The sequence below is a fragment of the Zootoca vivipara genome, chromosome 15 (assembly GCF_965207765.1).
Source record: "Zootoca vivipara chromosome 15, rZooViv2.hap1.1, whole genome shotgun sequence".
In the NCBI taxonomy this organism is placed as follows: Eukaryota; Metazoa; Chordata; class Lepidosauria; order Squamata; family Lacertidae; genus Zootoca; species Zootoca vivipara.
The window spans coordinates 4328260-4353729 of record NC_142598.1 but is presented as its reverse complement, the minus strand read 5'-3'; the positions used below and the strand labels follow the sequence as shown (position 1 = coordinate 4353729).

At 47.0% G+C, this 25470-nt stretch overlaps 2 protein-coding genes and 1 long non-coding RNA gene across 9 annotated transcripts in view; 1 reads left to right on the top strand and 2 right to left on the bottom strand.

Moving 5' to 3' along the window:
- Positions 1–5616, bottom strand: part of SRPK3 (SRSF protein kinase 3) — a 32186-nt gene extending 26570 nt beyond the window's left edge. For 4 of the 7 annotated variants that reach the window (XM_035140306.3, XM_088658695.1, XM_035140309.3 and 1 more), the window contains exons 1-5: positions 5547–5616; positions 5193–5280; positions 2114–2250; positions 1477–1585; positions 151–238 (exon numbers count right to left, since the gene is read on the bottom strand). In XM_035140306.3, coding sequence (XP_034996197.1) covers positions 151–238; positions 1477–1585; positions 2114–2250; positions 5193–5280; positions 5547–5589 — 465 coding nt within the window. In that variant the 5' untranslated portion in view covers positions 5590–5616. Of the gene's footprint in view, positions 1–150; positions 239–1476; positions 1586–2113; positions 2251–2644; positions 5281–5546 lie in introns of those variants that run through there. The other 3 variants (XM_035140310.3, XM_088658697.1, XM_035140307.3) reach the window with 3 other exon arrangements.
- Positions 5617–5663: 47 nt separating this feature from the next.
- LOC148683340 (uncharacterized) lies at positions 5664–20961 on the top strand. The gene is made up of 2 exons (XR_015947302.1): positions 5664–6397; positions 19941–20961. It is a non-coding gene; the product is annotated as an uncharacterized LOC148683340 (long non-coding RNA).
- The window catches only part of PLXNB3 (plexin B3), a 56486-nt gene continuing 40157 nt past the window's right edge, over positions 9142–25470 (bottom strand). Inside the window, exons 24-35 of the mRNA XM_035140300.3 lie at positions 24819–24997; positions 24015–24081; positions 22860–23181; positions 22550–22653; positions 21770–21857; positions 20514–20683; positions 18364–18524; positions 18047–18194; positions 13578–13642; positions 12747–12822; positions 10305–10379; positions 9142–9929 (exon numbers count right to left, since the gene is read on the bottom strand). Of these exons, the coding sequence (XP_034996191.3) occupies positions 9825–9929; positions 10305–10379; positions 12747–12822; positions 13578–13642; positions 18047–18194; positions 18364–18524; positions 20514–20683; positions 21770–21857; positions 22550–22653; positions 22860–23181; positions 24015–24081; positions 24819–24997 (1560 nt within the window). The 3' untranslated portion in view covers positions 9142–9824. The remainder of the gene's footprint in view (positions 9930–10304; positions 10380–12746; positions 12823–13577; positions 13643–18046; positions 18195–18363; positions 18525–20513; positions 20684–21769; positions 21858–22549; positions 22654–22859; positions 23182–24014; positions 24082–24818; positions 24998–25470) is intronic.

The following is a 25470-nucleotide window of genomic DNA, read 5'->3' as shown; positions in this document are numbered from 1 at the left end:
CCAATAGTTTATGGCTCAGGGCTCCCAAGCAGAAGGGGTTCCAAGTGTGCCAAAATCTCACGAGCTTCCTCTCCTAAGTAATCACTACTCCTCAAGAGGGGACAGGCCCCCCAGAACTGGGGAAGGGGGTGGGCAAGGAGGACAACTCACACATTTCAGCAGCTTTATCTCATCCACGGCTGTCTCTGTATAGTGCACAGCACTCTTCACCACTTTGAGGGCCACAAAACGCTTCCGCCTTGCGGGGGGAGGGGGGGAACAGAGAAGGAAGGGACTGGTTAGTCCTGGCTCCCCCTTTCCACTTTTTGTTTTAAAATTTGCCCCCCACTTCGTAATCTCCACAGAAGCTTTTATCATAGTTTTAAACAAGTCTTTAACTTGTTTTGTTGTGCGAAGTCTTGATGCTCCTGTGGAGATTACAAAGTGGGGGGCAATTTTTTGTAGCAGTGATTAACAACAACAACAACTTCATAAAAGCAAAGTGGGAATACTTAACAATTTACCCAATTGGAAACAGCAAGTTCCTCTGCTATTAAGACACTTGACTACCATGCCCACCCTTTCCTTGTCCCCCACACACTCAGATTAGGCAATCCCTTTACGCCCATCAATTATTCTGTACAGTGGAACCTCGGTTTACGAACGCAATCCGTTCCACGGAGGCATTCGCTCCCCGAAGGCATGCTTTTGCGCGTAGCGCCAATAGAGCGCTTCTGCGCACGCATGCGCTGCGCAGATCGCTTCGTCGCATGCGCGAGCTGCGTAGAAGCGATCCGCGCATCCAACGCCGCGGAACCCGGATGTAAACACTTCCGGGTCCGCGGCGTTCCTAAGCAGAGGCATTCAAACACAGAGATAGTTGTAAACCAAGGTTTCACTGTACTTAACAATCAGCAGCCTGGTTAGAAAGGCTGAGTTTCTGCCCCCACCCCTTTGCCTCTTACTGAAGGCGTTGGCTACTTTGGAATATCTAATTACAGGTAAAAAGCGACAATCCTGTGAATACACTCTGGATTTGTATTTCCAGCCTTATCGGTCCTCCTGCTAAGGAGGGTAAAATGTACACACTGTGTGGTTCCAAAGGCTCAATGGGCTTTTGTGCAAACTAATAACCACAATGACAACAAGTTTAAATTTAAGCAAGCTTCTAGCCCTCAGAGCAGCAGAACAATCATGATCATATAAGCCCTCAGCGCATTCCTCTCTTTTTCTTCTCCTTGCTATGAATCTATATGGTATAAAAATCACTTCCTGAGTATTTCCATTTCCCTTAATTCTTCCTCCCTTATTTCTGACTTCGCATAGCCTCCCTTTGTTGCCCCATAATCTGACCAGTCAGAAAACACTGCCTTTTATTTTCTCCATTTTTCAGGAAAGTGAAGTCCATTGTACTAGCCTTTCACTCCTTAATTCTCTGGTAGGGAACAGAAACTCCCGGTAAGCATGCCCCCTGCCTCCCCACCCCGCCATACTCACTGAATGTCCCAACAAAGCCAGACAGTCGAAAAGTGCCCCCAGCCGAGTTTCCGCACCACATGGTAGCGCCCGTTGAACAGGTCCCCAATCTTTACCGGGTAATACCCACCTAGCAAGGCAAGAAGGGGAAGATAGGTTAATTATACCAGTTGCCAGAGTCACAGAGAACAGCCCCATCCTGGCCCAGCCCAATTGCCACCCTGGACCATGGTGCACCTGGCGCTGGGGTGGGTTACTTCTGGCCCAGGACTACAGATCCCATCAGCCTCAACCAACCTGGCCAAAGGTCAGGGATCGTGGGAGCTGTAGTTCAACAACATTGGAAGGCCCACAGGTTTCTTGCCCATGTTCTAGTACTGCATGTGGGCAATTTCTAAAGACATTAAACAGTTTTGCTGTTATTCTTTAGGAGCATAAAAGAGCGCTCTGCTGAACCAGGCCAAGGGTCTAGCTCTCTGGGTTGTCTTGCTGGAAACAAGAGCAAGTTTAGAAGCTCAACAAGCAGAGGGTATGAAGGCAATGCAGTCTTCCTTTGTTTTATCTGCTCTCAGCACTTGCAATTCCGAACAGAAAGCCCCTAATCTGCCCCAGTTTGGGGAAAGAATAGCCTGCCCCACTCCCCACACTGCCCAAATACCTCGGCAGTAATCTCGGGGGTCTTCTTGTTCCTCATCATCAGATCCCAGCTGCCCTCCTCCGATCACAGCAGGGAAAGGCAGGGGGGGTATTGGAGGGGTGCTCGGAGCATCATCTGAGCAGGAGGGACTCAGTGGCCTAGAAGAGTTGGGGGGGGCGTGGGGAGAAAGAGAGACTTGTCAGGAGCATCTCAATTCCCAATGATGTCATTTACTTTTTTAATTCATGTTTATCCCGCTTCTGTAAGCAGCTGTTTATGCAGACATCCCTTGCCTGCTTCCAACCTGAGAGTCACCTCTGGAGAGGACGAACCACACAGGCATTAATTCTCCCCCCCCCCCAACAGAAAGTTTAAGGAATTGTAACTTTTATTTGCTCATATTCTTAAACCTCCCATCTTCCACTCTGTCAAAATTCAGAGTAAGCCCCTCTTTTACATTTATATCATTTTGTAAAACATAATGTACATCAATGGCACACAAAAAAATAAAATAAGAACACCCCCCTCCTTTCACAATAATTTTAGACATACCTACTGCCTCCTAGTCCCTCTTGCATTGTTTCCCCCATCTCCAAAGATACACAGGGAAGCGATTCGGAGGGGCCAAGCATAAAATGAAATTAACTGGCACCCTTTTCTCTGCTGATCTTCCAGTTCTTGTTATAGGGAGGTGTGTATTTGGGGAGGGCAAGGGGAGAAGACCTGCCCTGTTCCCGACGCCTTCCCCAGGGAGAAGATATTCCTCAGAGCAAAGTTCCCAGATCTGGGTGGGAGCTGCCGATTCTGGCGTGAAAGCCAGGCTGGAGTGACAGGCCCTGGGATGGAGACCGAAGACCGCTCCAGCAAAGCATGCCGGCAGCTGGGCACCTTATCTGTCCACATGCTCCCCTCCTTAGTAAAAGAGGAATTAATACCTTGTGAGCTCAGAACCCTCCTCCCCGCCAGAGCCCAAATGTGCACAGAGACACCAGAGGCGGACGGGGGGTTAAAAATAGCCCCATGGCCCCCAGCAGCTGCCGCCCAGGATGGGAATGGAATCTGGGCAAGGGGAAGCAGCCAGCCCTGCATGGTGTGGGCCTGGCTCACCATGAGGCGACAGGCCCAAGGTCCAGACCAAACGGCCAAGGGTGCTCTCCCATAGAAAAGAAACTAAAAACTCTCTCTATAAAGGGAGGAGAGTTTGAGCACAGTTTTGCCGCAGCTTGCAAGTTTCCTATGTGGAGATACTTTTATTTATTTAATTGTGTAATTCCCCGCCGTCTGCAATCTGAATCGGCACAGCATGATGATCTAGGGGCCGTGGGTTCAGCATGTTCCCCACAGAACCAAAAAGCCTAATTGTTCTTCTTTGTGGCATCTGACTCGGATTCAGAGCCAACCTTCTCCAAAGGCACCAAGAAATAGATACACCGACCCAGTAACCTGCAACAGCATTTCCATCACCCATGGTAGCCTCATTCCTCTAAAAAGGCCTCAGCACCAGCACTCCTCCTTTAGCAGTCGCACATTTAAGTGGCACTCTCCTTAAAAAGGGAAGAGAATAAACTCAATTTCACAGGCACACTTGGTGGGGACACGGGAGAGGGCCTTCTTGAGGGTGGCTGCTCCCAGACTTGGGAATTCCCTCCCTAGAGAAGCTAGACTCGCTCCCTCCTTGTCGTCCTTGCATTGCCAGGTGAAGACCTCCTTGTTTCAACAGGCTTTTGGGAACCGCTGTGATGTGTTTATTGTAATCATCTATAATTTTAATAAATGTGTTATATAAATTGTTTTACTTTTATTAATGTTTCATAAGTTTTCCCCATATTTTTTAGCTGTCACCTTGTGTCAGCTGTCACCGTAAGTCACCTTGTGTCCCAGTTTGGGGAAAAGGCAGGATATATATAGAATAATAATAATAATAATTTCAGATGGTGGCAGGAATTACCTTATCTCAGGGGAGCCTTCCCTATCCTGGTTATGAGTTGGACTCGTAACTCCCATCAGCCCCAGCCAGTGGTAAGGGATGATGGAAATGGAAGCCCAACAACATATTGAGGGACCTAGCTTGGTTCACTTGTCCGAGTCATCTGGACTTACTAGTCTGTCACAGCCATCCTGCTGCAAAAGGCACCCAATCCATGTTCATGAACTGAGGCCGCTTAAAAGCCTAACACATTTATCATGGCACAGGCTTTTATAGGCCGTAGCTCATTTGCACGGCATTCAATCTAGGCAACAACAACGAGCAAAAACGAGCCTTACTCCCGGAAGCTCACAATAAAACGTTTGTTAATGGGAAGAGGTAAAGGTCCTAAAGTGAGCAAACACAGCCATTCTTACTCAGGTTTTGCCTTGAAGACGGGTGGCTGAGCCTTCACCATCAGAAAGCTTAATTACTTTCTCGACCAACTTTCCTGCTTTACACATCAATGAAGCAACGTAGAAGCGCTCATGCTGCAATGCAATCAAAGTTGCAGCAGAAGCTTTATCATCATTTTCCTCCCTTGCCAGAGAAATGATTTGGTCTTCTCAACACCCAAATTACTGCCTCCACTTTTTTTACATTTCAGTTTATTTACTGTATAGCGTTATACCTGTGATGGCCATTCACACATGCAAACTATGACATCTTCCAGAGACAAATGAAACTGACCGATTTCCTGAAATTCCCACCCTCCAAACACTAAAAGTCGCTTACCACGTGTGCACACATGCCACTGGCGTCCTTGCAGCTTGAAGACTGGCAGCGGAGAGCCTGAACGGGCACCCCCGAAAAGCAGGGCGCTTTAGGCATTTGTACCCGTGATGGCCCGCCCACCCAAGCCACGATTCCGAACATGCACGTGTGAATCTGCCCTGAGAAGCCGCAGCCAGCCCTGCACTCCCCTTGCGGGCTTCTCCAGCACCTGTTCCGCAAACCTGCCCCCCTCTAAGTCCTCTAAACGGGGAGAAACCCCCCCCCCCTCCGAGAGCTGCAGTTTACAGAAGCAGGACCTATCGCTCGCATTCATTCGCACACGCACCCCCGACGGGGCAGGGTTGCTCCAGCCGCTGCCCTCCCACCAAGGTAAGATGCACCCGGCGGCGCCCCACTCACCCCGTGGGGGTCTCGCTCTCTGCCTGCGGAGCGGGCGGCGCCTTCTCTTTCTTATGCTTCTTCTTTTTGCCGCGGCCGTTCCCCGGGCCTGATGGATGATGCGAGGGAGAAGAAGAATTAGCGCTCGGCCGGCGGAGGGACCGCGGCTCCGCCTGCAAAAGTTTCCTAGGCAAGCTTGCAAATGGCAGCAGGGACCGTCCGTGCAAGAGGCAACCCCCCCCTGCCCCGCCTCTGCACCTGCCGCGGCCCCCTCTTTTCTCCCAATGCAACTTCCTCCCCCACCCAGAATTTATCTGCAGCCCCCATGCACGCACCCCGAATACTTTAAGGGCAGCCGCGCGCCCCCCGCTTTACCTTTCTTGCTGCTCATGGCCCCCCCAGCCCCTGTGAGCTCCATACAGGCTCAGGGATCCCCCTTGCGCCTGCGTAGCCCGTCCCCTTCCCAACCGCACCAGCTGCTTCTGCTCCACCACGTGAGGCTGGGAGGGAGGAGACTGAGCACCCTCTCGGCCTTCCCCTCCCCTTCCCCTCCATGGGGTGGGGAGCGGGGGAGAGAGAGAGAAGGCGGAGAAAGACGAGGCAAATGGCAGTGTTGTGCTTTTAAAAAGCAAGTTTACTAAAGCGTCTGAGTGACAGGTGCTAGATGCAAACATACATGCATATATGCATACACACACATATGGGGGGAGGGGCGCTAATCAGCTCAGTCTTCTTCATCATCTTCATCAGCTACCACCACCCTGCCAAGGTGGGTCACTATATGAATCCCACCCTGCAGATGGGCGAACCTGAAAGTTAGTTGTTCTCACAAAACATTGCAAGAACTGCAATCCCACGTCCATTGCAGGGAGTTGGGCTTGATGGCTCCTGTGATCCTTTTCCAACTCAACAATTCCACGATCCTATGATTTACTGGAGAGCAATTCCTCATTATGGCTTAAAATAAATAATCACCATAATGCTGCAGCTCAGCGATTTGCATGCAGAACTTCCCGAGTTTCAACACCTGACCTTTCCAGGTAGAACTGGGAATGCTCCCCATTCGAAACCCTGGAGAGTGGCAGCTGCCAGTCAGTGGACAACACTGAGCTAGCTAGAGGTGCCATCTGGCTTGGCGTAAGGCAGGTTCTGATGCTTTGTTGTTACAGTGTTCAAGATAAAGCTTGTGAAGTGCTTTGAAGTCCTAAGAATCACCCTATGAGAAGGTAGGTCAGTCTGTATGATTATCCCTTGCCCTATTTTGCAGGTGTGAGGGAAGGAGGCTGAGGGTCAGGGCAGAATTGAACCAGGGGGTTCCCATTTTAGGATGCAATCCTGACCCCAACTGAAATGGAAGTAAGCCCCATTGAACTCAGTTGTGCTTACTTCTGGTTAGTATCACACTGTCCTGGTTCATTCTCTTGGCCATTGGACCTGGGCCCCTTGAAAGTGTAAATAATAATAATAATAATAATAATAATAATAATAATAATAATAATATATTATTTATACCCCGCCCATCTGGCTGGGTTTCCCCAGCCACTCTGGGCGGCTTCCAACAGAAAAACAAAACACAGTAATCCATTAAACATTAAAAGCCTCCCTGAACAGGGCTGCCTTCAGATGTCTTCTAAAAGTCTGGTAGTTGTTTTCCTCTTTGACATCTGTTGGGAGGGCGTTCCACAGGGCAGGCGCCACCACCGAGAAGGCCCTCTGCCTAGTTCCCTGCAACTTGGCTTCTCGCAACGAGGGAACCGCCAGAAGGCCCTCGGTGCTGGACCTCAGTGTCCGGGCAGAACGATGGCGGTTTAGACGCTCCTTCAGGTATACTGGACCGAGACCATTTAGGGCTTTAAAGGTCAGCACCAACACTTTGAATTGTGCTCGGAAACGTACTGGGAGCCAATGTAGATCATTCAAAACCAGTGTTATGTGGTCTCGGCAGCCGCTCCCAGTCACCAGTCTAGCTGCCGCATTCTGGATTAGTTGTAGTTTCCGAGTCACCTTCAAAGGTAGCCCCACGTAGAGCGCATTGCAGTAGTCCAAGCGGGAGATAACTAGAGCATGCACCACTCTGGCTAGACAGTCTGCAGGCAGGTAGGGTCTCAGCCTGCGTACCTGAAGGAGCTGATAGACAGCTGCCCTGGACACAGAATTAACCTGCGCCTCCATGGACAGCTGTGAGTCCAAAATGACCCCCAAAATGACTCCCATTTGGGGATGTCCCAAGAAGTTAGTTAAGTAACAGGATTAGGGCAAAACAATTGGCAAAAACACATAGGTCATCATATTGCAAGAGGTGGGTGAATTCAGGTTCTCTGCCTTGCACAGTTGCTCTGTCCCCTGATCTTCATTTCATCGTGTGCTCACAGCCCTTGAATGCACTTCCTAAGGATGCTGCCCCGTGACGGGTTTCCCCCTGTACAGATTTGGTTTCTCTCCCTCTGTGGGGAAGATTGGTTATATGCATGCATGCATGAATGCACATGTTAAAGCCATTGCTGCATTCTTTGAGACGGCACTGAAACTGGGACTCTAGGCGTATTTATGTTCAATCTGCATTGACTGCTTCGGTTATCGTATATCTTGACAGCAGCAGTTGAACTTGCACTGCTCCTTCACCAGCAAAAAGCAAAAGAGGGCCAGATTTGATGAAGTGAACATGCGTGAGGGCCAACCAAAGTTGCTGAGCTTTTTAAAGGATTTTACCCCAAGGAATAAACTGCCACAGGGGCCGGATTAGGCCCCCCAAATGATGGACGTTGGACATGCCTGAGCAAAAGATTTCAAGTCAGCAGCAATTTTGATTCTTTGTATATTCTTAAGGTAACACAGATAACCCTGGTGTGTTTTAAACTTCCTGCTCTTCTTTTGACCCACTTTGGGCCTTCAGGGCAACTTACAGAAAATAACAGTACAGTATAGTTAACAGCAGGTTACAACAAGTAGTTTAACCACATAGACCACACAATGTAGGATTTCTGACCAATTGCAACAGAACAGAGCACATTAGCAGAAACTGGATTTTTAAAAATGAAGCAACCGCATAGAGTGATGTGCACCCATGGTGTGCAGGGTCAAGCATACCCAATACCATGCAGTGGTACCTTGGTTCTCAAACACCTTGGTTCCCAGTGAAAATCCAGAAGTAAGTGTTCCGGTTTTTGAATGTTTTTCAGAAGCCGAACGTCCGATGCGGCTGTCGGCTATTGTTTCTGGGGCGCATGCACCAATCAGAAGCTGCACCTTGGTTTTCAAACATTTCGGAAGTCAAATGGACTTCAGGAATGGATTAAGTCTGGCGCTTTTGTTTTTGCTATTTATTTTGCATTTTTGTTTTCGAGGCTTTTTCAGTTAATTCGTCTTTGTGACTGTGTGGAACCCAGTTCAGCTACTTATTGATTGAGTGACTGCGGAAATAGATAAAAGCCCCCATCCAAACTATCATCAGTGCAAGTAAAAATAAATAGTTATTTTAAATTTTTATCTACAATACTATTTATTTTATAGTACAGTACATTGATTATTGCTTTTATTTTATGGATCAATGGTCTCGTTAGATAGGAAAATTAATGCTAAATTGCTGTTTTAGGGGTTGTTTTTAAAAGTCTGGATCAATCCAATTTGCATTAATTTCTATGGGAAAGCGCACCTTGGTTTTGGAGCAGACTTCTGGAATGGATTAAGTTTGAGAACCAAGGTACCACGGTATTTCATGTATGTGTGAAACCAGAGAATGCACAGCAACCTGAGTTTGGAACACATGCAATTTCTAATCAACTAATCCTGTAAGAAAGAGCCTGACAAAAGGGAACAAGTCCCCCCCCATCTTAACCCTCCGGAGGCTGTTCATGTACCGTCTCCCCAGCTTTCACCCCTTAGTTACCAAGTGGGAGCCATCTAGTAACTTGTTTAAGGCATTCCATTCCCTTCCTCCCTTAGGTTGTGTGAATAAACCAGACAACAGTACTTTTCTGAAAAGTGGTGGGTTTTTTTTATTCTTCAAAATCTCATTAAAATAAATACAATCCTGGAGCAGGGAGCTCCTATATATACATAAAATGGGGGTGGGGGGAGAGAGAGATGGGGAAAGTTAAAAGAGAGACTAGTAGAGTCTGTTCAGAGGAAGGTGGCATTTCCACCCCAATATTAGTGCATTACCAGCCAGGAAATTGGGGTCATGAGGGGTAGATCCCCCAAATCCCAGAGACTGCAGTGGTCAGCAGGGACCTGCCACGGCCCCACTCCCCTCAAAGGTGGGAGACAGTAGGTGGCACCCTTTTCAGAGAGCCACAGAAATAAATACACCCTTTTATTTACAAATCCAGTGTATTGGACTCGGAAGATTCTCTTTGCAGCTAGTTTAAAAAAAGAGAGAGAAAGAGCACCGAGTGCGAGAGAGCCTGGCAGCTTCTATGCAGTTAAGGCACTGACTGGAGGCATGGTGTGTGCGCAGACCCATGCGCACAGACGGCAGGGAACTTTCAGTATGGATCAACCTTGCCCCCTTAAAAGGCTGCAACCCTAAATAGCACAGTTGCTAGGGAATTAAGCCCCATTGTACTCAGTGGGATTTCATGCTGAGTCAACCTGTTTAGGATTGTACAGTTCCTCATGTGTGCTGAATCTGAGCAGGTAGTGGATCCAGGAGTGTCACAAGTCAGTAACTTTGTTCTCTACGAGAGCTGCAATCTGTTGCAGTCGATATGCCAGTTGCATCTTCTGGCCCAGTGGGTCCTCTTCTAGTGCACTGATTATCTGCAAAGAGGCACACAAAGTCAATATTTTGCCTACCTATCCTAGCAGAAGTCTTTCTACAGCAGGGTTGGCTAACTTGTGCCAGACCTCTCCTGATGTTGCCAGACTACAACGCCCATAATCCCTGAACACTAGCCATGCTGGCTGGGCCCGGTGGGAGTTGGAGTCCAACAATATCTGGAGGGCCACATGCTTCCCCATGCCAGTCCTACAGGCCTTCCCTTCCCAGCAACCAACCTCTCTGCAGGGAATGGATTAGAATAGATGGCTGCACTCCCACCCCACCCTCTCCCGCAGAATTTGGTCTGTTTATGTCCCTCCGTCCCACCCCCACCAACATCCTGCAAGTACAAAATCTCAAGGGATTTCTCATACCTGATCATAGTACTTGTTAATATAATTATAAAGTTCTTGCAGGGCCACCAGGCAGTTGAGGTCAGAGGAATATTTCTGCCAAAACAGGAGGGTGGAAAATGAAATGTTAGATGTTTTAATTACACATTTTAACTACAACTACATGTGGACATAGGAAGCTGCCTTATCTAGTCAGGCCATTGGTCTCTCTAGCTCAGTACAGTCAACACTGACAGGCAGAGTCTCTCCAGGGTTCAGACAGGGAGGTCTCAACCAGACCTACCAGGAGATGGCAGGAATTGAATGTGGGACGTTTTGCATGCAAAGCACACTCTCTGCCACTGAACTACGGTCCCTGGATTTTTGCATATGTCTACACATCATGCTATGTATATATCATACTCATTGATACCCCTTCTCACCCTTCCTTATAACAATCCTAAAACAACAATTAAGACAACTTCAGAAAGGGAGCAATAATTGATGGAGGGACATTGTGTGATTGCAGACCTTGCTGATGGGATCCCAACAAGGAAGCAACAATGCATGCCCGTGCCCAGAGAGGTGCCCTGCCCCAGTTTTAGTGGACTGGTATACAACATGATGGTATACAACAACTAGAAAAGGGACCCAGGTGGCGCTGTGGTTAAACCACTGAGCCTAGGACTTGCTGATCAGAAGGTCGACGGTTCGAATCCCTGTGACGGGGTGAGCTCCCGTTGCTTGGTCCCAGCTCCTGCCAACCTAGCAGTTCGAAAGCACGTCAAAATGCAAGTAGATAAATAGGAACCGCTACAGCGGGATGGTAAACGGCGTTTCCATGTGCTGCTCTGGTTTGCCAGAAGCTGCTTTGTCATGCTGGCCACATGACCTGGAAGCTATACGCCGGCTCCCTCGGCCAATAATGCGAGATGAGCATGCAACCCCAGAGTCGGTCACGACTGGATCTAATGGTCAGGGGTCCCTTTTTATACAACATGAGGAAGTGATCTGGTAAATACAAGTAACCCCCCACTGACACATGTTCAATATGTACACATCTGCTTATAAAACTGCAGGTTATTGCAATGATCCTGCCAATCTTCTTATTTGTTTACAGTTTGTTTGTACATATTCAATAAACCATTTCCATTCTTTTATTTAAAAAATTGTTATCTTGATTTCTTATTTTTCCAGTAAGTGTCATCATTTCTGCATGTTCCATAAGTTTTTGTATCCATTCTTCTTTTGCTGGGACTTCTTCCCAAAGGTGTTTCAAATATACAGGATTTCACATCCTGTCTGTGAGTGGTGCCTCGGAATGTAACCCCCTCGTAAATGGGGAGTTGCCTATATAAACAATCCAAATTTGGGCCAAACTGCAGCAAGCAGCCCTTGTTCAACTTGTGATTTAAAGACTTTCCAAGATCTCTTGCAACATATCCTTGACAGAACTTGGAATGGCACAATTGTACAGTGGTACCTCGGGTTGCAGACCTAATCTGTTCCGGGGTGCCGTTTGTACCCCGAAAAGTCCGCAACCCGACCGGCGCTTTCGCGCATGTGCACGACGAAACCCGGAAGTAAACATTTCTGGGTCCACCACGTTCGTATCATGAAAAAATGCAACCCGCAGCAGACACAACATGAGGTATGACTATATAACTTTTAGAAGACATCTGAAGACAGCACAGTATAGGGAAGATTTTTTATGTTTGTTGCTTTATTGGGTTTTTATATTTTTCTGGAAGTTGCTCAGAGTAGCTGGGGCAACCCAGTCAGATGGACTGCATATAAATGTACTACTAGTAGTAGTAGTACAGTGGTACCTCGCAAGACGAATGCCTCGTGCAACGAAAAACTCGCAAGACGAAAGCGTTTTGCGTTGTGCGAGGGACTCGCAAAACGACGAGGTTTTCTATGACCGCCGCCTCGTCTTGCGAAGCGCGGCCATAGAAAGACGAAGTGGCTGCTAGTGGCAACAAAAGGGGAACCAGCTGTAGCGCTGGAAGAAGGCAAAGGAAGATCAGCTGTCAGCGCGGGAAGCTGTCAGCTGATCTTCCTTTGCCTTCTTTCCACGCTACAGCTGGTTCCCCTTTGTGTTCCGCTGGTGTCTGCCGGTTGCCGCGAGCGGTGAGGGGCAACCGGCAGAGACCAGAGGAACGCCAAGGGGAACCAGCCATAGCGCGGCAAGAAGGCTGACAGGTGATCTTCTTTGCCTTCTTGCCGCGCTACAGCTGTCAGTGCGAGCAGAAGCAAAGCTCAGGCAGGCAGGCAGGCAGGCGGCAAGCAGCCCCTGAGCCAAAGTGCAGCCTTCCCCGCCACTTGATTTTGAGGCATTTATTTGCTCTGCCACACAACCTTTCCCTTGTTTGAAAGTGGCAGATTAAATCAGCATGGGAGAGTTTTAAAATTGGTGAGGCGGAGAGTGTGCAGTTTTTAAATACTACTTTTAGTTCCGGAATCATGGCAGGATTCCCTTACCCCCGAGAGTTCAGTCAGGGCTGAGTTCATCTCTTGGTAGCTGGCAGGAACAGTCTGTCGAATATCAGCATAATACCTAACCGTGGAGGAAGGTGGAGAGAGAAGAGAAAGGTTAGTGGGGAGGTGCTATACTGCAATGCAAGTCTCCTTTGCCTGCCCTAAAAATGACATTCTCAAGCCAGCCAGCAACATTGTCTACAAGACTGTCTACAACACCCTCTCCTCATTCTGTAGTATGCTGGAAGGTGTCATTGTTTTAATGTTGTTAAGCAATACTGAGAGAAGACCACTAAGCATTTCTCTCATTCATATTGGGTAACAAAAATGGTGGGCCTTTTCACCCTTTCAATGCATTTTTGGATGTGAAATCTTTGAGCAACGTTGGTTAAGTGGATGTGGTCCGGAAGGTGTGATTTTGCAGCTATGCAGAAAACATGCAGGATTCAGTTCCCTTAGAGTATCTTCATTAAATAAAAGAAATTTATGAATCTGGATGCTGACTGAGAAACCTCCAAAGCCATGGAGGAAGCTAATAAGATTCCCATTAAAGATGGGGCTTCAAAGCCGTGCCTAGCTCCTTACTCTTCCATATTACTGGCAGAATTAGAATTATGTAAAATAAGGGGGGGGAATGTAAATCTGCTCTATTAGCATAATTTATAACTGTAACAAAATTAATCTTTCCTTTTGCATATTTTTAAACAAACGTAGAATATATGCAGTCAGCACCCAGGACTCTTGGCTTCCCCAACCACGCCCACAACCTTTCATTTTCTGCAGGGCTAGGTATTCTTCTACCACAACCACCTTTATTATGTTTTTCACACTTACTTCTCCACCATCTGTTTGTAGTGTGGGATTTCCCTGGCATAGAGTAGTTTGTTGACTGGTGAATCCTGAGGAGGGAAGGGAGAGAACGAAAGAGAGAGAGAACAACAGGTGATGTAAGAATTAGAGAAGTTTTGGAAAGGGAACAGAAGTCAGACTCAAGAATTATGTCTCCACCTGCAGGTATGGTATGGGGGGGGGGGCAACTGGTTAGTTTTCAGGCTGTCTAGACTGCATTTTAAAAGAGATGGGAAATGTTTTAAAGACCAATTCAGCATTTAAATAGGAGCCCATTCCAAAGCATGCTCCCAATGCAGTACTCTGCAAAGCTAATAGAGAGGAGGGGAAGTTCCTCTGAGCATGTGAAGAGTGAAAGCCTGCCGCCTCGTCTCTGATCCATCAAGGCTTATAACTGAAAGGGTGCGACTTCCAGAGGCCTTCAGCAGTGCTGCCCCTGAAGTTTACAGCAGGGTTGCCATATGTCCTCTTTTTCCAGTGCATGTCCTCTTTTTCATGGGTAGAGTCATCATAACAATCCATAGTTAAAATTAAAACTCTGCAAATGTGTCCTCTTTTTCACTCTTCAAAATATGGCAACCCTATTTAACTGACTTGTCATTTAGATATCTAGCAGGCTTTAAATCCAAACACATTATTTAGCAGCATTTTAAAAAAGTTTTCCTAACCACGAGGAAACAGATTGTGTTGCATGCCCAAGGGCCGTTGGCTTACTGCCATAGATATTCTGCTGCAAGAAGGAAAAGGAGGCAAAAGAAAGTCTTTGCAGAGCTATAAAGCTCACTGGGTGACCTTGCGCCAGTCACTCATTCTCAGCCTAACCTGCCTCACAGGGTTGTTGTAAGAATAAAATTGGAGTGGGGAGAACTATGCATACCACCTTGAACTCCTCAGAGGAAAGGTGGGATATAAGTGTAATAAAATAAACAGTTCTAACAGATATGGTAAACTTGGGTCTGGGTTGTATTGCTTCAGACAGTACATGGCGGTTCACATGCAGGTGGGGAAATCCTCCTACATACAAAAAAACCCTGCATCCATAATAATAATAATAATAATAATAATAATAATAATAATAATAATAATAAAAGATATTAGAGAGAAGAGTTACAGCATAGCTTTTTCTCTGACATAGTTTTCTGCATGCATAAATCTCCAATTTTCTCTGAAACCTACTTGCAGCATAGACAGATTTACCACCTCAGTAAATAAGGTATTAAGAAAAAACATTGAGGGGAGAGGGGGAGAAGAGCATAATAATAATAATAATAATAATAATAATAATAATAATAATAATAATGTACACACACACCCTTTCATAAAACCCAAAATCAGATGCCTAATGTGATCACCTGGCTATGTCCAATGGCAGGGCCAGCCCTGATAGGTAGATGAACAGAGGCAGTATACATACCACCCGAGTTACAGATTCTGGGAACAAATGGGATGGCCATCACCTCAGTGCCCTGCTTTTGAGATTCCCAAAGACATATGGCTGACTGCTGTTGGGAACTGATGCTGGGTGAAATGAACCTTGGGCATGATCCAGCCAGCCAGCATCATTAATGCAGAACAGAAAATACAGAAGTGCTCATTCTAAATCCCAGTATACTTTCTATGCCAACATATTTTTGCATCCAAACATAAATACTGTAATGATTTGTTATTTCTGAACATGGCTTAAGGGTGAAAAGCACCAACCAACCTACCCTATTGTGCTGCTTTAAACATCATGGCTTCCCTTCCCCCAAGAGGGACCTCCCACCTGATCTCACAACCCTCTTTCTTTAGCAAATCTAGAATTCCAAACAAAACCTCAGAGCTGGGCATTTCTGAAAGGGCCTCCTGGCAAATCACTAGAGAGGCATGATGAGCTGCTAAGTAAGGTGGCTGAACTAAACCCCAAATTAAAAATGGAAATGCCTGTACATATTTTTAAAACATAATCAAGTGAGCTCTTAGTCATGAAAAAAATCTGAGAGAGCCACCAGTCCTTGGGAATGATGCCTGAGAGGTGGCAAAAGCAGGTCTCAGTCAGGTCTGACCAGTTTGACTGGCTGTTATGAGAGATTGAGAGAGATCAACTTCTACAGTACATGCAGAAACAATCCTTCTTGTCCCCAATACTACAGGGTAGTTTTGCTACAGGGTAGAATTGCTGGGTTTTCTCCCTGCCCCCACCCTCATCTTCTAGAATTGCTGGGTTTTGTGTGGAAATAGCAAAAATAAGCTGTGCCTGTATTTTATTTTTAAAGGAAAGAAAAATGTGCCCCAATATATCTAAGACACTGTTTAATATGCGACATGTTTCAGATCCAGCAAACCTTCTCTCAGGGATCTACAAAAAAAAAAACCCTGAAAATTGTTTTCAGAAATTCTGGAAAACAAAGCTAAGACCCTCAACCCATATGTTTCTAGAGAGTGACCAGAATGTGGGAAAGGCACTTGGGGCCATAAATTGGGGCTTATATTTGAGCCAAAGTTCAGGTCTACAACATATGGTGATTTGTCTAAATACCTCCCCCCCCCTCTCTCTCTCTCTCTGTGTGTGACTAAGCATGGCAGAGCATCACTCATTCACCGTTGTACAAACAAACAGGGAAAACTCCAACATTTCTATGATGAGGGTGGAGATAAAGACTTTTAGATCAAAAAGGCTCTATAAGTCAAGGCTCCCTTTACATTTCACACAAACATCCTTGCAGTCTCAGCTTTCATTTTAAAACACCGTAAGGCTTGATTGTGTGGGCAACACTGGGTGAATTATCAGAGGGCATTAAACAGCTGAGAATGATTTCCAGTTTAATAGGGCAGTATTTCAATGCTCTACATAGTTCCTTGCACATCCCCAAAGAAAATAGCTCAAGTTGAGGAAGTAGAGGGGAGCCCAGAAAAACTGGGGGACCAGGTGCAGCCCCCAAAATTCTGACTGACAACCTAAGTGTATGCTGTCATGCCTGAATTTGGGACTGCTTGTAAGCACAATTTTGAACATTGTGATAATGTATGTACCCAGAAGGAGAAAATGTTAAGGTGCGGGAAAAGATATGTTTTGCAATACAGAATGTTAAGTGGAGTGATGCAACGTAATTAACAAGGTTTGACTGTTAAATGGCCTAGATGGGAGAAAAGTCATTCTCACACAATCAGCAATAAGCATCTTGAAATCAGTACTTCTGTGCAAGTGTTTGAAACAGGCCAAAACCACAACAGACATATTGGAATCAAGATGATAGTTTGGTGGATTATAAGATACCACTGAACTAAGAGTGGGACTTTCACTCTTATGTCAAGACTCTTGCATTAATGAATGCCTTTATATGCAAGAAGACATGAACGGTCATGCTCATACTTGCAACCAGTGATTTGTGGTGCTGGGGAAAAATTTGCTCCCCCTTTGTCCAATATCTTGAAGTTTGCTTCCCACTTCCTCTGGGACATCAGAAATGGTCGTCAGTAGAGATGGGACAAGGTGGTTTCTGCTAGTTAGACAGACAGCTTTGTTCCCATGAAAGCCTGGTTTCATGGAGGATTTGTCTTTCAAAAAGTGTCACTTGTTTCTGTTCATTGAGCCAATATGGAGTGTTTTATTCAGCTGCTCTTGAAACAAACTAAGGTCCCTCTGGTTTGTGCCATCCATTTTGTTCCTGTTCTGTTTATGGCAGTAAGCTAACTGTGAGGGTTAAAATCATGGCAATTATAAGGCGCAGGACAAGAGATTTTGGTGCCTCAGGCGGGAAATCCAAATGACTAATTAACATAGGAATCCCCTGGGTATCTTCCACATTAAAATGAATAGGAGAGTCTCAAGGGTACTTTCCCAGTGGACTGTCTCCCACATAGGTCCTCTCTCTCAATGGCATCTAAAATCCATAGTTGAACAGCAGGGCTACCTCCAGTGGCGCCGACTTGCCTCCCACATTGAGGGGGCGCAGTCATGCAACATGTCACATGATGCCACCAGGCGGGGGCGGAACATGTGGAGGGTGATCTCCACGCTTGCCCGTCCCAGCCTCTACCCAGCTTCTGGGCTGCCCGGCTGCAGCTGGGATGAGCGAAGCAAAGATTGCCTGTGCTTGTCACAGCCACCGCCTGGCTTCTGGGCAGCTGGGCAGAGGCTCAGGCTGGGGCACTTGGAGGGTGGCTAGTGGCTGCGGGGGCGGCGGCCCCCTCAGTATTGGGGTGGCACTGCCCCCTGCCCCAAAATATTGGGGAAATGAAGCCCCCTCCACCCCCATTTACCTGACGCCACTGGCTACCTCTGTCAGTGGCAATGGGATTCATACTCAAGTTAAATGCCTGGAGTATCCCATTTCAGAACAGAGGGCAGGCCATGGTTAACCACCTGACTTCATCCTTCAGGGAAATGGATCAAGGCAAGCACTACCTGTCCTCTTTTGATCCTGGTCTGATATGGGTGTGACTTTTAGACATGTGCAGATGTATAAACTTACCCTGCCAACTTTGTGCTCGGCAGTTGTACAGGCATCAATGAATGTCTGAGCAATGACAGTCAAGTTGGCGTCCACATTGTCAGAGACACGCACATCAAAAATGAACTGTGGGTTCTTGAGTGTGTTCACCCAGAAGCGCAGCAACAAACTAAGGAGGAGGGGGGGAAGGCAGAAACCAAGTTAGCAACTGGCTGTCTTTAGCCCTTCTAGCTGAAAATGTTCAGTCTCCACAACCCATTGTCCCCAGTCTCAGCTCCTACTGCCACCATCATGCATTCCCAGCCAATGTTCCCTCTGCAACCCGGTGTCCACCCCACCTATTTGTTTTCCAGATGTGCAGCGTGTCTGGCTCAGTGACCCCGTGCCGCACTGCTAGCTCATCCAACAGGTCAAACAGATACTTGACAGCGATTGGTACTGGGCGGTTCACACTCAGGACAGCCTGGAACACATCATCCACAAACTTCTGTAGCGTCCCCTTTGGAGAATAAATGAAAGAAAGAGGGGATTAAAGACTCATAGGTGCACGGCTGAGACAGCCAGGAATCAGCCACATAAATAACAGCATGTTTCTACAGCATCCTGCATTGGCAACAGAGCAATCTAGTGTCCAAACACACTTTTTTTTTTGTACAGACTGACAGAAACTGCTCCTGAAAGCATAACAGGGGGAGTCCCTTTTTCCTCCCTTGAAATAACTTTAAACCAATAGCTAAGCCTATATAGATCTGGGATCTCATCTCCAGTAGACCCTTCCCGCCCATTCCATTCTCAAAACAACATTCTCATGCTCTCAGGAGCACCTAGTCTTAAATACATTTCCAATATTCCTGTACCTCTGTATTATAGCCCCAAATTGAATATGGATGGGAAAGTTTGACTTATATGGAAAGGAACTTGCCAAGGACAAAATAAACCCATCTGCCCCCCAAAATTGTCAAATTGTTTCAAAATTGTCAAATAAATTGAACTGGTTGTATATCCTTTGGTTTAGAGGGCTGTATGAAGTATTTTTGGCAACTGCCAAACAAACAACCTGTTCAACTGTTGATGTGTTGCAAATGTGACAAAAAATTCCTAGAGTAGTCAATATACAGCTGTCCACTTAACCCTATTTTAACCTCTTAATTTAAATTGTTGGTAGCCGGACCTGGGACCTCATGGTGAAAGGCAGGTGAGAAATAAAAAAAGCAGCAGCAAGAAGCACGACCAGAACAAGGTTTTATTATATACTGTATTATTAATCTGGGGGTACTTCCAAGAACAGTGTCTACAGCAGCCTTCCTCAAACAGATCCCCTCCAGATATTGTTGGACTCCAACTCCCATCGGCTCCAGCCAGCAGTGCCAATAGTTGAGGTGATGGGATTTGGAGTCCAACAGCAGCTGCAGGGAAAGTCTAGTCTACAGGAACTGCAAAATACTGCATCCCTATAACAAGAGCTTTTTTTCAGGGGGACTCAAGGGTACGCAGTACCAGCACCTCTTTGTTCTTGTTAAAAAGTGTGGCACTTACTGTAACAACTTTATGGTACAGTGGTACCTCTACTTATGAATTTAATGCGTTCCGAACGCACATGCGTGAGTCAAAAAAAATTGTAAGTCGAATCCCATAGGAATGCATTGGGAGAAAAAATTCGTAAGTCGAAGCAACGCTATCTAAAAATTCATAAGTATAAAAAATCCTATCTAAACTGCATCCAAGATGGCGGCTGGAGCTCCATTCATAAGTAGAAACATTCGTAAGTAGAGTTATTCGTAAGTAGAGGTACCACTGTACCTCTCTTTTTGTTGTTGTTGTTGTTGTTGTTGTTGTTGTTAAAAGTGTGATACTTTTAAAAGTGTGATACTGCCTATGACAGATACACAAAACTTTTCATTTACACTACCTGCAGGCTGGGAGACAAGGCAGCTGTGCTTTCTAGATGTGGCAGCCAACATTGAATCCCACCTTTTCAGATTTACCATGTCAAGGAACCCAGGAAATATTCTACGGCAGTGGCTCTCGAACTCCACTCATCCCATTCCTGGGCCACTTGAAGATTGCTGAGGACCTTGGTGGACAACAATTGTTTTTCTGCCTGTTGTAAGCAATTGTAACACACTGGGCTAGACGCTATATGATTTTCAGCTGTATTTTTATTACTTCTTTTGCTTCTCCAATTGTATTTTATTGTGTTACAACTTGAACTCCACAGAATCATTATGAAAAATCAATACAATATTGAATGTGGACACAGCACGGACCACCCGAATGAAGCTCAGAGACCACTGGTAGTCCATGGACCGTGGTTTGGGAAGCCCTGTTCAAGGGTACCTAGTCATGTTCACACAGGGAAATCAGCCTGTCATTATTGATCTACTCACTGAGGAAATCCTGATTAGGCTCCAAAGAAACCCACTGCTCTAAAAGGGCTGGTATAATTGGAGAATGGCTGAGGAGGGGGGAAAAATGCTTCCCCTCTTACCTTCATGGAAAGCAAGCGGGTGAGGTAGATCTCAGGAATCGCCTTGGCACGCTCCCGAAGGCTGCTGCGCCGCTCTTGCTGCTGTTTTGTGAGTTCAGGCTCTTCAGATGGCTTTACCAGGTGCCAGAGGCGTAGCCCCCCATCCTCACCATCCTCTAGCATTGGGGTGTCTGCAAAGGGTGCAATAGGATTCATTACAATGGAAAATGGGGCAGTCCACCACTTACTAGGCAGCCCTCAGGGCGCCTGCCTGTCCTGTGGACAGCTGAGACAACCAGGAGGGCCCCAGTCCTGGCTATCAGCAGCAGCAGCAGCAAACAAAGGTGTGAGATAAATGATGCTGCCTGCAAGAAGGGAGGAGGGGACACGGGCCCAGTGGGAGGCTTGGTGGGACTGACATGGCCTGTACACCCCCACACCCAAGCAATAAACTTTTTATCATGGTCAAGTGCAGAATATTCTTCTGTAATGCAGAATCTAAATTGCTCTCACATAAACTCTGCTATCATTTGAAGTTTTTTTTTGGGGGGGGGGGGAGGTGTAAAAGGGAGCCAAAGAAGTATCTAATCCTCCAGGTGACAAAGAAAAATCTAAAAAAATGTTTAGAGTTTCTATTAAAGGTCTACAAAAACAACACACACACACGCCTTTCCCCAACCAACGTGGCACCTCACTCTCTTAATTCCAGTGCCTCCCTAAAAAGTTTCCAGTTTGTCTGCCTCTGGCCCTGTGCACCTCTTGTTGCCACTCCCAGAGCACCAAGAACAAATGCCAATCTTCTTCTTTCCTAGACTAAAAGGAGACTAGAAAAAACTTGACTCCCTTGTTTGCAAAACAAAAGGCCTCTATATATACAGAAATAAAACAGGCTTATTCCCATGTGATAACTTGAATTACCATTATGTACAAAAAGAAAAGGAAAAAACATCAAAATCAGGAATCTACAGGCACATAATTTTAGAATCTCCTGGTCTGGAGCTTTTCCATTACTTTTCCAGGCTAGATAATTAAGGAGCTCTTCACACACATTACAGAAAAAGGGCTAAGGTGCTGTATCCTTCCCCCCACCCCCATGAACAGGCAAGAGACTCCTCCACCCACGCTATGACACACACACTGCAATTGAGCTATGTGCCCATAGTGAAAACCACATCTCTTTGCAATGTACCAGTTGTTGCCAGTTGCAGAGAGGAAGGAAAAAATGAGGTTGCATGGGAGAGCAATGGCTCAAGGAAGAGCGAGACATACAGACTCACTTTCTCCAGAGAAGAAGTTGTGGCTGGTGCCTTGGGAGATGTCATTGTGAAGACGGGGAATGAGGCCAACTGTGGCCCCATCTGGAACCTGGAGGAAAGAGGAAGGACAGTAAACAAGAAGGTGAGAAATTGTTCAGGTGGGAGATGGATTCCCAGTTCCATGAATCTCCTGCCAGAAGCAAAACTGGACAACAACTCCCATCAACCTTGACCACTTGCCATTCAGTCTGGTGCTAATGGGAACTGGAGTCTGGAGAGCACCACGTTGGCTCCCCAACTCCATACCCCTCTGTCAGGGTTTGTTGTGAGTACTCTTGAGTAACGACCGTCCACATGCTTGTCTTTCAGATGTTTTTATTGGTGCACATTATTTACAGTGTAACGGATTGCTCATTTCATGTCTACCCGCTCGAGTCAGATTCCTGCACTACCCCCTTCCGCGTTCGGGACCAGCATAAAAGCCTCGGAACTGAGAAGCGCCTCCCTTTCCTCCTCCTTCTCAATTCCGGCGTCGGGGGGGACGGGTCTTCTGTCTGACCCATTCCTGTCCACTCTTTCCGCCTCCCTCTTTTCCTGCCTATGGAGCAGGGGCTCTTTGATGTTGCCAGAGCCCTGGGACTCCCTCTCCGTTTCCTGACTCACCCCTTCAGACCCCTCACTCTCATGACTGCTTGGAGACGGGCTGCTTCTGATGAGGGGGGAGGGTTCTCTATAATCCCTCCCCCTTACACCCTCCCTCCCAACTTCTACCACTCAGCTGCATCCCACCCAACCCCATACCTTGTAATGTTGTAGAGTGTTGAGTCTCTTCCATTGGTTCTGTGTGATGGAGGTCAGATCCTCATCAGAAAGCGTCAGGTGGCCAGCAACGCCTGAGCGCCACTCTGAGGAAAGGAAGAGTGGCAGGTGAGGGTCTCCTACTTCCACCCCCTGCCCCAAATCTCCACAGCAAGCCCAGGACAACTTCATGTGGGCCTCTCTCAAAATGAACTAAACCTCCTCAACAGGTTTTGGTCCTTCCTTATCCAAAGGAAGACCCACAGATTAGGGTGGGGGTGGTGGGGAGTGGGGAATGGAGGAGACTCCTTACCCAAGTCAAGGGAGTGCACCGAGGGGCGCTGGGAGAAAGGGACGCCTTTGTAGACCTGGTCCAGTATTTTCTCCTTCACTTGGGTGATGGTGTCTGTGTCAAGGACACGAGCGGGGATGCGCTGAGTCTCACCAGCACCCCCTGGGCCGCCCCCCCGCACCAGGACAGTCAGGTTGAGGGGCCGATACTCCACGTCTTCTCTCAGCAGCCGCCCGTCGTTCAGTGTCCGTTTGGCCTTGCCTGTCACAGCATCCACTGGGCCCTTGTCCACCTGGTACTTAATGGCACGGAAGAGCATGTACAGGGGCTCACCAGCCACCTCCTTCATGGGAAAACACAGGGGAGGAGGGGAAGGAATGAGAAGGAAGAGTCATACAGTCCCTGCACTGCTACCCACTTAACAACCCCACACCTGCACAGCTAGAAGTAGGAGCCACAGAATCTTACATCTTTCTACCGGACCCACCATCAGGGCAGTGTACATTTTTGGAAATTCCAAGCAAAGCGGCAAAGAAGCACAGCTAGGGGTGCTGGCCACTTAATTCAGTTCTCAAGTGAAGCTTGAGAGAAAGCTCCAATCCACTGAGACGTTTTCCTACATACATTTCCTATGAAAGCTGATGTAGCGTCATGGCTAGAGTGTCACACAAGACTTAATAAGACCCAGATTCCTATTTATCCACAGGCATTTACAGACCGGCCTTGGGCCAGTCACTCTCTTGCTCGGCCCAACCTCCCTCACAGGGCTGCTGAGAAGATAAAAGGGGCAGGAAAATCACACGTGCCTCTTCAAGCAGCATAAAAATGCAATGAATGAATGGATATAATCACTCGCACAAGGTGGATTGTACTCCACTCTGAATTTAAGTATGTTTGGATAAGGTTCTCTGGAATGTTCTGCCTTCAGCATCAAAATGTCTTAGGCATGCCCTGGACTAGCTGTGGGACGAGAGAGCCTGATAAAAAAGTGTACCCCTATGAAGCCTCAACAAGCCACAGGACTAGGCAAGAACAGTAAGCAGGGGAGTGAGCACTTGTAGAAAAATGGGGGGGGGGCAAGTTTTATTCCCCCACCTTCAACCATGCCTCCTCCTCCTGGCTGCTCCTCCCACCTTAGACGCAGAAGGCAAAATCCAGACAGGCTTTACAACTTACCCTGAGATAGGAGTAGAGGCAGATGGACATCCAGTTGGTCAGCAGTTTCTCTACCATGGTCTCTGTCCTGCAGGAAAGTTGAGGAGCTAAGTAGAGTTGCTAGCTTCCCCCCCCCTCCCCTCATGCCAAGGTATGCTACCAGCATAAGATGGTGACAGCAATCCTTTGCCCACAGTTTTAAATTCAAAACTCTGTTCTGCGTAACAAATTTAGGGTTAAGCAGAGTGGTTTTGAAATAAAAACTTAAGATGAATACTTTAAAAAAAAAACAGGTTCTGAGGGCCCTTCTGATGGAAAGTAAGTTTAAGTGTTGCTGTTTATAAGAAGATCAGGACAGTCTCTCAAAGTATACAGAATGCCTAAACCTAGTTCAAGGAACTGCTTTCTTTTTAGAAGTATAAAAATTTGCTGTTTTAATATAAAGCAGCAAAATTAGAGTTTTTAAAATGCTCCTCAACTCTAGCTTATTTCAGCATGTTTGTGGTTTGAGGCATTCCAGTTTAAGCATTAATTACCTTGTGGACATAGAACACCAGCAAAATATAACAGGTTTTTTGGGGGGGGGGCAGGGCATTGCATTCTTCAGTTCTGGCAGCAAGCCAGGGGGATTGATTCTGGCCAGGCAAAATAAAAATTCTTGCCAGTTGGCAACCCTCACCCACTGTGAAAGCATCCACCCCCCCCAGGGGGAGGAGTGGAAGAAGGCACCTAGGGGGACTTCTTGGAACAAGGACATCTTTCCCCACCTCCACAGTGCCCCATCCTGAACACAGCATGGCGGCTCTCTGCAACACCAGGGCCTACCTGCGAAGCATGAGCTTGGCATTGCGGGTGACGCAGTGGGCAGCAAGATCACTCAGCAGAGTCTGCATGATGTCTGTAAGATACTCCAGGCGCCCATGAAGAGCCATTGAGAGCAGGGATGCTGCATGACATCGATCCCGCTGGGAGAAGGTAGGCTGGGCCTCCAGAGTTCGGATTAACTGGGAACAGCAAGGGAAGACTCTCGTCACCTCTGCCAGAATCCTCACAATACAGTACAACCTGTCCAGTCCTACTTCCCAGAGCAGGAAACAGAACTCGGGGCAGATGTTTTGTGTCTTCTTCATGCATTCATACAGCAAAACAAAACCCCTAAAGCATGCATGGGTACACACACACACACACACACACACACACACACACACACTATGGTACTTGTAAAGTGTGGCCCTCCAGGTCCTGCTGGACTACAGCTCCCATCCTTCCTGACCATTGGGCCATGCTGGCTGTGGATGATGGGAGTTGGAATCTAGCACCACTTGGAGAGTGCTAGGTTCCCCATCCCTGAACAAGGAGGTGCCAGACTGCAACCCTCAGAGGTTATCAGCACACATTTACATGGTCTAAATCAGGCATCCCCAAACTGCGGCCCTCCAGATGTTTTGGCCTACAACTACCATGATCCCTACCTAAG